Here is a 12557-nt window from a genome sequence, read left to right as displayed (position 1 = left end):
AAAGACAGTCAAATTAGTTCATTACGCTACCACGTGATGGGATTGGCGCACTTACCACAGAACGCTTGGCCCATGAAGAGTCTTCGCATTTTATTGTGAGCGGCGTCACTCCTGGAGGCCCGCGGGGGCTGCAGGTTTTTGTTTTTAACCCAGTTGCTTAACTGGACGTCAATTCTTGCGACATTCTGGAGGCTTCATTTCCGTGGTCTCGCTTGTTCAGTTGGCTTAATTTAGTCGTATGGAGCTGCCTTCCCTGTTTTATTGGCTCCTTGTTAGCCATAAGATGCAAATGATAGAGGAGAACATCAAACTGGCCTCCATTCACTTCTAGGTGTGTGTCTATCCCATCCATCCATCCATCCATCCATTAATTATCCAACCCACTATATCCTAACTACAGGGTCACAGGGATCTGCAGGAGCCAATCCCAGCCAACACAGGGCGCAAGGCAGGAAACAAACCCCGGGCGGGGCACCAGCCCACCGCAGTGTGTCTTTCCCAGTTTAATCAAATATTTGGAAGGAAGCTGAAGAGAAAGTCATGAATGACGGAGAAGCTCTCATCCATTTTAGGCTTCAAATCATTTGGATGAGAACTTCTCCGTCCTTCACGTCTTTCTCTTTAGCTTCCTTCCAAATATTTCATTAACTGGCTGAGTTCAACCACTAAGGAGCCATGAGATCTTCTGGTGTTAATCCAAAATCTGCACCCACTGTGGATCTCCGGGATCTTCAAGGCTGAACTCCAGTGGATTTCATTTGGCGTTCTTGATGTTGATCAACAGAAAGTGAGAGCAGATCTATGAAAAACAAAATTAATTACATTGTAATTAAATTAATTATAAATATAAAAATCTCACGAGTCAGAAAGTCAGGGTTGGTAGATGTCAGCCATGACACCCTTGAGTCTCAGGTCTCTGTGTCAGCTTTAAATGCCTGCACACCTTCATCATTGACCTCACAAGTGTTCACCCCCTTTAATAGGACACCCCTGGTGCAGCCCATTGGCTTCAGAAGTCCCCTCATTAGCTCAAGGGAGGTCACCTGTCTGGAGTTTCCATTGATTGTAGCTGAAGGTCCCACTTGCGGTGGGTCAGTATGGTGGCCTGACCTTCACAATGAAGACTGAAGAGCGGAGCAAGCAACTCCATGAAGAGTACAAGTCAGGGGTGGGCACAACAGATCTCTAAGTGACTGAATATCCAGTTACAGCAGTCATGAGGAAATGGAAGGAGTGTGGCAGAGCTGGAGATCAGCTAGAGCAGGCTGCCCATGAAACATCAAATATGAATTCTCCATTATGGAAAATATCCAAACGAATGTAAACATCGGGCAAAAAGCTCAAAGAAAACGAATAGGAAGGAACAAAAAGGCTCAGTTATGACAATTGGGTTGCTGACCCTTACTGAGGTGAGCTGGTTGTGTCTTAACAGGATCCGGAGGGGGCTTTTATCAGTGGTCGAGGGGGGTGCAGATCCGTGCCAATCTCGATTTGCTGCTTGACTGGATTCAGGGAATTGGCCTGGGTGACCTGGCACTTGACTTCTTCCAGAAACTCTCGGCTGCCGTCAACCTGCTTGCGACACCAAAGGAGAACTTACTTCAGGTAAGGCTGATTTCTCAACTGTTCTTCTTCTTCTTTTTTTCTTCTTCTTGATCTTCTACTTCTTCTCCTTTTTTTCTTCTTCTTGATCATCTTCTTCTTCTTCTTCTTCTTCTTGACCTTTTTCCTCCTCCTCTTCTCTGAGCTCCTCCTAGAAGCCCATCAGTGTCCTCCATGTACTGAAGCCTCTGAACCTGCAGCAGTGGATCACCAGTGGGTTGTACTGGGAAGCCTTGGGCATAACTGGCCTGAAAACCAAATCCTGGAACTTCCCCTTCCCGAGGTGACACAGAATGCGTGTTATACGTGCAGATGGCGAGTCTGTTTTTTTGTGAGTTTTATTTCGTTCCTGTTTTGGTTTCCTTTGTTTATGCAACATGTTTTGGACACGTCACGTGACTGTGATGATGTCATGGAAGTGACACTATAAATATGGCGGTGGCTTTGTAGTGTGTTGTCCCTCAGTGGTTACACGACATCTTGAGATTCCAGAGTGCCGTTAGCTTTACGTTGAAGTCGGCCCCGGCGTCGGGTTTCCTTTTGCCCTTTTTGATTGCAGTTTGACTCCTCGGCTCGTCTCCGCTACGTTTGAGTTGTTCGTTGTCTCCTGGTCTTTTTCCTCTCCTGTCTCTTAAAGCCTTCCTTTCAATGGGCTGAATGTTCAGTGCCACCCCACAGCCTTTCACACTTTCAGTAGTGCCCATTGCCCCCGTCACCTCAGTGTCTCGGATTGCTTCCTTATTCAAAGTTGTGGGTTCAAGGCCCACATTTGATGGACGTGTTCCTTCAGAACGACGTCCAACTTCTCTGTGTCTGTTCTGTCTTCTCTGGCTCTTTCAGTATGGATTTGCACTTGATTTTTTGGGATTCGTCCCCATGGATTTTGATGGTGATGAAAGTTTTTTCACCTTTTGTTGTTTGGAATTTTTTGAACATATTTTTTTGGCCGCCATTTTGAAGCTCCCACCGTTAGGGGTGTGTCCTGTGAGGTCATGAACTATCCATCCCAGCACGATGGGGCAAAAGGTTCACCCCACAGTCGTATTCGTATCCGAGCTCACGGACTCAAAAAGCAAGTCTTTCATGGCTGATACTTTTGGTGCTGGTCTTGAGAGTCAAAAATGTTTTCTTTTGGTGATTTTGATTCTCGTTTCTCGTCTCGCAGTTCGGTTTTGGTGACGGCCCAGTATTCAACACGTCTTTTATTAAAATTAAAATTCTTTACGCTTTCCCCCAAGCACAAAATGAACTGAGACAAAATACCCAACGGTGACCATGACTTAGGTCCATGTAGTTATCGTAACGTGTCGTACTCGTAACTTCTTGAGGTGTGGCAGCCATTGGTGGGCACTTTCAGGGTGTTTTTGTTTTTTAGTCTTGTTCTTTGTTGTTGTCCCCTTATCTGATGTGTCATGGTAGACGTTCCTCTCTCCTGTAAAGGGAGCGTTCTAAAGTCATCCGTTCTTTGTTTTAAATTTCCAGATCCTGACTGTTACGGATCTTATCTTTGGACCCCCTGCCTTCATTTCACTTGTTTGCTTTTTCTTCACGCCGGTGTCTCATCATCGTCATTTTGTGCCCTCACCATGCCGCTGTTTTGGATTGTAGACTCTGCCATCGTGAGGTTTCCTACCTTTCTGGAGGTCTTGGCAATGATGTCAGCCGTTCAGCACATGATGTTATTGCTGCGTCCCTATATAAGATGGCAGCTCAGTAACCTGCATGTCCGAGTTCATGGATTTATTCTAAACAAAGATTTGGGTTTGATTGGCATTCCTTTTGATTCCGGGTTTTTGACAATTTGCATGTCTGATTTTTGGTTAGCGGTTTGTGCTTTGGCATTTTAGCGAATTGACTTTGGTGTTTGACCTCAGTGCGACTTTCCTGTCATCTCCTGCTCCTGGCAGGACACTGACATTCACTTTGCTGCCATCTTGTCCCCATGTGCCTGTACCTTATGCTCGGTATTTTGTAACATCTTTGTCAGGGTGAGTCTCTCTGTTTCAGTCGGTTTCTGACATCTGTTTGCTCTTTAGAGGCTCGTTTAGTGCAGGCAGGCGCTCACCATTATTGCTGTGTCCCTAAGGCCTTCACAATGAGCCACTTTATCATGCTGGTGATGGAGGCTGCCAGGGTTTGAACGCCACACTGCGCCGTCCCCTTTGTCCGTCTCCTTGCCAGCTCCCATTTGCATGTTTTTTACGTCTTCATATTCAAATGTTTTGCTTTGGCATGTCGACTGGTTGTGGCGTTTTTTCTTAATGAGGTTAAAGGCTGCTAATCAACAAGTTGTCGTCATCTGACCCTAATGGGAACGCTAAAATCGTCAAACGGCGAGATCCCCAGAATCGGAGGGCCAGGCGAAAGATCAGGAGACGAAGGCAAAGCAGAGGAGAAAAACCAACGAGAAGTCGATGGGAACTTCGTGAAAAATGAGCTAACTAATGTGGAAGATCACATGACACGCAGTGCGACTGCTACCACATTTATATCACCGCTAATGTGACGTCACGGTAGGAGATCATGTGACAAACTCTAAAAGGTGTCACATAAATCAAGAAAAACATGAAAAAATTTTCCAATTATGAAATACACGGCAGACTTGGAGTCCTCATTTGTCAAAACCCAAAATGAACAAAAACACACACGTCTAACGGTACAGGGACGGCACTCATTACAGAAAGCAGAAGTGTGTGTGTGTGTGATTGTGAGTGCTAGTGCCACCATGCCAGAGCGGCAGGACAAGGGTGTGCTTCCCTGAAGAGATTCCGCTCTGCATGTGGGTGCTGGTGAGCTGAAGTCGGCCCGACTCTGTTATTTGGCAAATCACACGTCCTGCTAAATGACTGCGTTGAGGCACAGAGCTGCCATTTCTGACGTGAATCCAGTAATTTGTTCTCTTTGCACGCTCTGGTGCTCCACCTCTGGCAGGGAGCTTCTTAACGTCGTCTCCGTCTGCTCCTCGGTAGCCAGTCCTGCTCCAGTTGACTCGTGGTGCCCGGAGGTCAGGCCTGCCGAGCTAGCGGTGCCACCCAAATTCACATAAAATGGCAGAGGAGGTGTCGTAACGCGTTACAGGGTTGCGTGAAAGCCGCGGGTACCGTCATGCGTCTCTCACAGATGGCCCACTTGTTCAGCCAGTAGCCTTTTCTCCAGAGTATGACACTTTTCCTGTTAAAATCAGTGTGGCCTGAAGGGGGTGTCTTAAGACCCCAGACTCCAGCCGCAACTAGAGCAAAGACAGTCCCGGGTTCAAATGAACAGTTTTCTATTATTCTCCTTTTGGGTTTTTTCTTTAGTTCCTCACAAGCTCCTCTCTTTCCTTTTCTTTCCTTTCCTTCTGCGTCCCCCTCAGCTCAGAGTGAGATGGAGCGGCTGATTTTATGCTGGACCTGGGAGTGTCTCTGTTGTCAGAATGTGGCATTTCTGGGTCAAGAGGAACCGCCATTAAACAAGGGAGTCCACATCCTCAGTGGTGCCCCCCTCTGGGTGGCACCTGGAGAACCTAACGAGACTAAAAATCCCAAGCAGCCCCGCAGGCGTCCATGCCAGAGGAGCTTTTTCTGTCTGTCCCTCCGCTTTATTGCACAGACATTGTTTCGTGGTTTAGACGATTTCTTTGCCTTGTGTCGATTTGTTGTGTTGATCCCAGTGGCTGCTCGGACTTTCACAGACGAGTCAAACGTCGTCATGCCAAGGACTTGTGTCCATCCACTGGATGTTCGGCCCTAACTAGAAGAAGCATTCGTTTTCCGCCAGTGACTGACACACACAGGGCTCGTCCCCGGGCTGACATTTCCCACGCACCCGTTTCTCATCCTCATTCCCCCTCTGGCCGCACTTCCCGAGGGTCGCCTCAGACCTCCTTTCATACTGAGAGCGGGAAGCTGGGACGTGACTCGCTGACCCGCGTTTCGAGGCTTTTCCCCGGAGAGGATTAAACTAAAGCATGCAGCTCAGGGTTTTTTACTTTGTAAATATTAACAGCTTAGCGGTGCGGCATGAAGGCCACGATCAATGAGGTGCCAGGCCTCCCGCTTATCTGCGCATACCACGGGGACTTTCCCTGATCACGATGGCTCCATTAAAATATTTCTGCTAAGATCCCACACATTTGCTGTTTGAAATCCCCTTTGTTGCACCTGCGGCGCACACATGCTTATGTGTAAAAATGAATTCCGAAAGAATGAAAGGGTCCCTTCAGCTCCGCGCCAAAGCTGGCAGCATTCCTTCATTAGGCTTGTTCAAGGGGGTCAACCTCGGGCCGCTGCTGTTCCATGGGCTCAAACGGAGGGGACCACCCTGCCATGGCTGTTTAAAACTGGCCATTGTGACCACCGAACTGGAAAGTCCAAGCTGGTTCACTTCCATCACTGGAGGCCCTTTGTTGGTCACATCACCTGCCAGGGTACACAATGGACACACCACAGTGTGGCATTTAGAATCGAAAGGCGCTATATAAAGTATGGGGCAGCTGTCTAGATATAAAGTGCACGTTTGCTGGTCCTCTCCAGAGTGACCTGCCAATGGAGCAGATGGGGGGCACCTGTGGTTTGTTACGTAGCCTTTGATTAACTACATCAGCCTTGGGGGGTCCTGCTCTATCGGCTTTACTGAAGCCCATCGTGTCTGCCGAGCCCTGATGGAGCAACACGGACATCACGCAACCACTGAGGTCATTTGTTAGCCTTGAATTACAGCCGAGGGCACGCGGGGGGCAAACTTGGGCGTGTGGAGTGTTTCCATGTGTGGCTTTGGAAAAGAGCGCGAGATTCATCAGGGAATAGTGAATAACGGAAAACGTAAAAAACACATACGCACGGACGAGAAGGGCCACTCAAGAGTTGGATTTGAAACTATTAGGGCATTAGATTGGTGATATTGATCACTTGATTGATCAGTCTGTGTATTTTATTATAATATAGTGTCTTCTCTGTCTATCTATCTATCTATCTATCTATCTATCTATCTATCTATCTATCTATCTATTATATAGTGCCTTTCATATCTATCTATCTATCTATCTATCCATTATTCAACCAGCTATATCCTAACTACAGAGTCATGGGGGTCTGCTGGAGCCAATCCCAGCCAACACAGGGCGCAAGGCAGGAAACAAACCCCGGGCAGGGTGCCAGCCCAACGCAGATCTATCTGTCTATCTATAAACCCAATTCACATTCATTCAGAATTGCAGGATGTTTAAAGCCCAGCCTGGCAGCACAGGATGCAAGGAAGGAAACAAACAGTTCAGGATGCCAGTCCATTGCTGCTCTTATATTATATTATATTATATTATATTATATTATATTATATTATATTATATTATATTATATTATATTATATTATATTATATTCTTCACACCCAATCCAGTTCATTGGATGCCCCAAACCAGCAGCACAGATCACATGACAGGTAGCCCACCCTGGATGAACCCCCATTTTGAAACTGGATCCTGTTTTTTTTTTTTTAATTGCCTGGAATAACATTTTCAGTTATTGTCATATTTTATTCCTTTGGACTCCCCCCTTAGCCCCCCATCTGGCTGTTTTCTCATTGCTGTCCACTCCGTGTGGTGTTTCCTTTCCAGGTTCTTCTCCTTTTTATTTAAGTCCTTTGCTCTTCTCTCTTGTGTTTGTCATCCATTTCTGTCATTCCATGGCTGCCCTCTTTGTCCTCCCAGGCTTTTCCTCTTCCGTCTTTTCTCCTCTGTTCTTGCCAGTCTGATGTGAGGACCACTTCTGCAGATTTTCAGTTTAATGGGATGGAAGAGCAGAACGTTGGTGGGTGGGCGCAGAACATTTTATACCAGGCAAGTGCTGTCCAAGCCTGAGTCGGACAATTTGGAGTCCGTTGAAATGAAATGGGAGTTGAGTGGCAGTGTCACTGGCACACATTCAGCTGGCACCATACCATCCACCATCCAAATTTCCCTCCCACGCCACAGAATGTTTGAGACTCTAATGTAGTCTGGTGAGTGTTGAGTGGGCCTCAGGGCATCTGCGTTTGTCCAGTTAAGGTGTGCCACCCTGGTGACGTAGAGGGGCTGCCTCCCAGGGAGGGTTGGTGACCCCGGTGGTCTACATTAGCAGCTTCACCAAAACTGGCAGGTGTCTATCAATGATGGCCGAGCACTTTAGGGACAGTGAGGAGTGGGCTGAATTTCCCAAGGCTCGGGTTTCTTTTTAACACTTTGGTGCCCACAGTAAAGCCGGGTCACGAGCACAGTGGCAAGTTTTGGGTTAATCATTCACCTAATGGTGAGCCTCTGGCTGCTGTTTCACCCAGAAGCTGCCAGATGAAACCAGAAAACAGGAAAAGTGCGGAGCTGTTAGGAAATCCCGGAAGGTGTTGGTGGGGTGGGGCTGGCCAACAATTGGCAGCCATTTGTGTGCCAACCCCAGTGCAAGTTTCCTGCTGGCTTTTTCCTTATTAGGCTTGTGCCACACTTTAGCCTCTTTGACCACTGGACTTTCTGTAGACCCCTAAGACACACACCATGAGTGACCCCGTTATGTGGCAGAGCCCCTTGGCTGTCTTTTGTGGGCCAATGCAGATCTCTGTGTTGTTGTTGCCCGTGCAGTCCGTGTCCAGTGTGAGACACATGGCACTCACTGCTGTTGATGCCACGCATGCCCTGCACGTCCTGAGGATGCTCTAACGTGCTGTTTGCCATTCATCGTCAGCACTTGTATTGTGTGAGTCGCACGTGATGCTGAGCAGGCGGTGCTGTCGCTCTTCTTCTTCTGAAGTCTGTGCCGTGGCTCAGGGGCTTTCAAGGGGTCTCCGTTTGAGATGATCTCTCGCTTCGGTATGTGCAGCAGCGTCCCACCATCTCACTGTTTCTTGTTGGCGGCTCCTGCTTAGATCGTGTTGTTTCTCCTGCCGTGGCGGCGTGCACTTGATTGGCGTCTGCCATGTGCCTCACTCTCAGCAGATGCCACCGATGTTCTTGTCCTGGGAGTCTTGGCGCCTGTTTTGGTTTTTTTATCTTGTCAGACATTCGTGCGTCACCACTTGCCGTGAAGAGGATCTGAAGCCCAATTACATGGCTGACGTCACACGGCTCTCATGAGCTCTCAGTTAAGACCAAGGTCAGGGTTTAAGGCCCAGGGGTTCACAGACGCACATCTCTTAGCATTTTATACATGTTGGTTGTGGATGTTATTTAAAAATCAGCCCACTTTTTACATTTTGGCCATTTCAGAATTGAGTTTGTCATACGAAGTGTTAGATATTCACATTAAAAAGCAAGAGTGGCAGTGGCAATGGCAATGGCAGTGGCAGTGGCAGGACTCGGCGAATGGACGTCAGCAGGCCCTGAGCAGATCGCCTGTGCTGACCCCTGGTGTCTGCAGCTGGTAACGCAACATCTCACAAAAAGCACCTCGGGGTGCTGCATGTCTTCCGATTGACAGAAGTGAGTGGCATCAAGTTTGCCTGCCTGGAGGTGTAATGTGCCACCACTACTGTGCCCACCAACACAGGCCCTGTGAGGGTGTCTCTGGTGAACTCCACTCGACTGTGTCCTGTCCCTCCACTCGGCCCCTTAAGCTGCGCCAGCCATGTGAGCAGAATGTGGGGTGGTTGAGTACCCTGACTGGCAGTCTGGAGCCCTCTTGTCAGGTCGGTGCCACTCTGTTCATTCCTGCCCTGCCCGTCACGCAGCTGCTCATCCAGTGTTGTCCAGTTTTCGACCGATGGTCCCCTGTGAGTGACGTCTGCATCAGCAGTAATTTGTTGTGATTCTCCATTAACACCCCCTGGCGTTGGCTCACATGGCAGATGGGCTTAGTCGCCGCTTTGTGCTCGGAGGATGTGGCTCAGCGCTGAGTAATGTTTGTCCAAGCGCGGCTTTGTAACCGGTGAGCTCATTTTCTTCACATTAAAAATTTTTTTCTGACTGGACGCTGGTGACCGCTATCCTCCGTGGCAGGGGGCATTTGGTGTGTCACAGCTGGCAGCCTGGCGTTTCTTTGTCTTTTTCATTTACTCCCTCATTTATGTCTCTGCGGGGTGGCCTGTCCCTTTGTGTGTGAGTTACCCACATTGCGTGAGCCGTCACTTTTATTATCCTTCCCCTTTTGTTTCACTTGGAACTGAAATGGCGCTGCACCCAGTGAAGGCGACTCGGATCAGAGGCTTGGAATTGAAGCTTTAAAGTTCAGTCGCAGACACGGAGAGTGTTCTGGAAAGGGGGCGTCGCGGCGTAGGCAGTGTGCCCTCTAGTGGCCACCTGACTGAGTCGCCTCAGCTACACCCGCAGTGGCACGCAGACACTTGTGATGGGCGAAGGCTTTGAAATCCTAAAGGCCCACCTTGACCAAAAATGCCTCCTCAGCAGGGTCCACCCGAGTCCTACAGGACCCCTCCATTAACCTCATGAAGACTGTTCTGGAAAAAGGAGCGTAGCGTAGGCAGTGTGCCCTCTAGGGGCACCCATCTGTCCGGGGGCTTCTTTCACAGGGTCCCAAACCAGCAGAAGAAAATGAGACCGCACTGCACGATGTCACAGGTCCGCCGTACACCTGTGCTCATTACGTCACATGTCTACCACCTGGTCACATCCGTGTGACATCATCACCCAGAGGCCATTGTGAGAATCGAGGAGGGCTCAGCCAGCTTCGGCTCTCGGTTTTTTGATCTTCTTGGCTGTTGCTTATGGGGTACGATTACTGGATTAGTCACATCAGCTTGTAAGCTTTTGAATGTTCTTCTTCTTTTAAATTTCTGTGAAAGAAATCTTTAAATATAAAAGAACGTTGTGTTTGTTATGGTGAGCTGGGGGTTTTCAGGGTTCTCCTCTCCCTTTGTGAACTTCTGGTGAGTATTACAGTCCTGGCTTCATGTTGGCCTGCTTCTTGAGTTTGGGGTCGGGCTGATTTCTTGATTTTTGAGGTTTAGCTTTCAGAAGCTCGGCCTTATTTTTGAGTTGCGCGAGTCCTGCAGCATTGTGACCCCACCAGCGGACGAGTCTGCGTGGAGAAGGTCCAGCTCTGTTTTATTCATACAGCTTGTCCTTTAATCTGATGACTGCTGACCTCTTCTTCCTCTCCTCTTGATCTTTCAGGCTGGCTGGCGTTCCCTCCGGAGTGAGTTTGCAAGCCTCAACGCTGCCCAGTTGCACCACATGCTGAGGGAGTACAATCCCGGTAGGCCGTGCCCGGCCAGCTGGAGCCCAACGCCTGAGGATGCGGACGCTGCTACAAGAACAGGTGACACAGCAAAGTTCACCGCAATGCAATCGTGTCACCAATCTGAGTGCTGGGTTAACTGGAGTTCCAGTAACTCGAGCCCATGCTGTCTCATATGGTGCCAGTCTGTGGTCATAGTTGCGAGGGCGATCTTCACAGAAAGCCCACACGGGTGCAGTTAGACCTTGCAGAGTTGATAACGCTGAACATGCGGAGCCAGCCGGTTTCAAACCCCGTTTGTTGGCATTGTGGGTTGACTCCCAATGTCATGCCACCCCACCATGTAATTCAAAAGTTCGAAATGAAGATGTAGGTCAACCCGCTGGACTGTACCAATAGAGGGCAGAATAACACAAAGCCCCCATCTCACTCATTCCCTGGACTCCTCCTTTGTATCCAGGTGAGCACTCGTCCCAATTAACTTCTCAGCTCAAGATCAGCAATGAACTTCGAATCAAACCGTAAACCATATAATGATAACGGCTTACCAGAGTTGAAGGCCTCCATGCCTTGAGCCTCGCCTTGGGGGGCCCAATGGAACAACACCTGCACCCGGCCAGACCCCCACTGCCCACCTGCTTTTCTCCAGGGCATCTCCTCCATCCATCCATCTCTTAAACACGGCATATTACAGATAGTCAGCCATTTCTGTACTTGTCTCGAGGGGAAATTTAATTAAAGATAAGAGAGCATTCAGAGTGAAGCATTATAAAGGCGCTATATAACAAATGTATTGTAACGTCGGTGCTGAGGACCACAATGGGTGAACTCGCTGCTCTTTACATGGCTCTTAGATAGACAGATAGCTAGAGAGATGAAGGACACTAAGATAGATAGATTGATAGAATTTGGTGTAGTAGGTAGGATTAGATAGATAGATAGAATTTGGTGTAGTAGGCAGGATTAGATAGATAGATAGATAGATAGATAGATAGATAGATAGATAGAATTTGGTACAGTAGGCAGGATTAGATAGATAGATAGAATTTGGTATAGTAGGTAGGATTAGATAGATTGATAGAATTTGGTACAGTAGGCAGGATTAGATAGATGGATTGATATGAAAGGCACTATATAATCGGTGGTCTGCTCCACTGCTACCTCTGGTGGGTCCAGATGACGCCCCATAAGTGACTGCCTTTGTAATCATTTTGTTGATTCGGGGGTCCCCATTGGCCCAGCACACCGCTCTGGCTATCAGCGAGTTGCAGGAGATGCCACCGCCCACATAGGGTCTTGCTCTACCCTTTTTCATGCGTATGACGTATTATTATGATGTGTTTTTGTGTTCCTTCTTCTCTTGTAATGTCGTCTCTATTCTTTGTCCTCAGCTGACATTCTGGAGAGTTTTGACGACCACCCGCCAATCATACTGCCATGTTCAAACTTCCACACTGAACTGGGCAAAGCTGCCAGCGAGACTCGACTGCAGGAGCAGATCAGTGAGCTGGAGGAGCGGTTGGCCCGGTGGAGTCGGAGCCCATCGGTGATGACGGTGCTGCAGACCACACAGGTATGAGTTTGGGGGTCTGCAGTAGCAGTTCAGGTGGTGTATTCAGTGATTGGTATTTTGCTTGATTACTTTCTGTTGACTCCCATTGCCAGTGCACTGCTGTTTCAGACCCACCCATGGAGCCTTCTTGGCTGCTGATGTGGTTTATGTTTAGCTTGGCCATTTCTTTGACAAGGTGGCACCCCCCAGGGGGCACATAAACACCAGCCCATCACAGGTGAACACACACACACTCAATGCCAATCTT

The 12557-nt window shown here is 48.4% G+C and overlaps 1 protein-coding gene across 1 annotated transcript in view; it reads left to right on the top strand.

Annotated features, from left to right (window-relative positions):
* si:ch73-281f12.4 (RA_Radil_like and Myo5p-like_CBD_Rasip1 domain-containing protein) overlaps positions 1–12557 on the top strand; it is a 67606-nt gene that overhangs the window by 43161 nt on the left and 11888 nt on the right. Inside the window, exons 10-12 of the mRNA XM_039740527.1 lie at positions 1433–1605; positions 10674–10818; positions 12129–12310. Coding sequence (XP_039596461.1) covers positions 1433–1605; positions 10674–10818; positions 12129–12310 — 500 coding nt within the window. The remainder of the gene's footprint in view (positions 1–1432; positions 1606–10673; positions 10819–12128; positions 12311–12557) is intronic.

The sequence above is a fragment of the Polypterus senegalus genome, chromosome 17, assembly GCF_016835505.1.
Source record: "Polypterus senegalus isolate Bchr_013 chromosome 17, ASM1683550v1, whole genome shotgun sequence".
NCBI classification, from domain to species: Eukaryota; Metazoa; Chordata; class Cladistia; order Polypteriformes; family Polypteridae; genus Polypterus; species Polypterus senegalus.
Note: the sequence above shows the minus strand (reverse complement) of the source record. Positions and strands in the feature narration are given on the sequence as shown.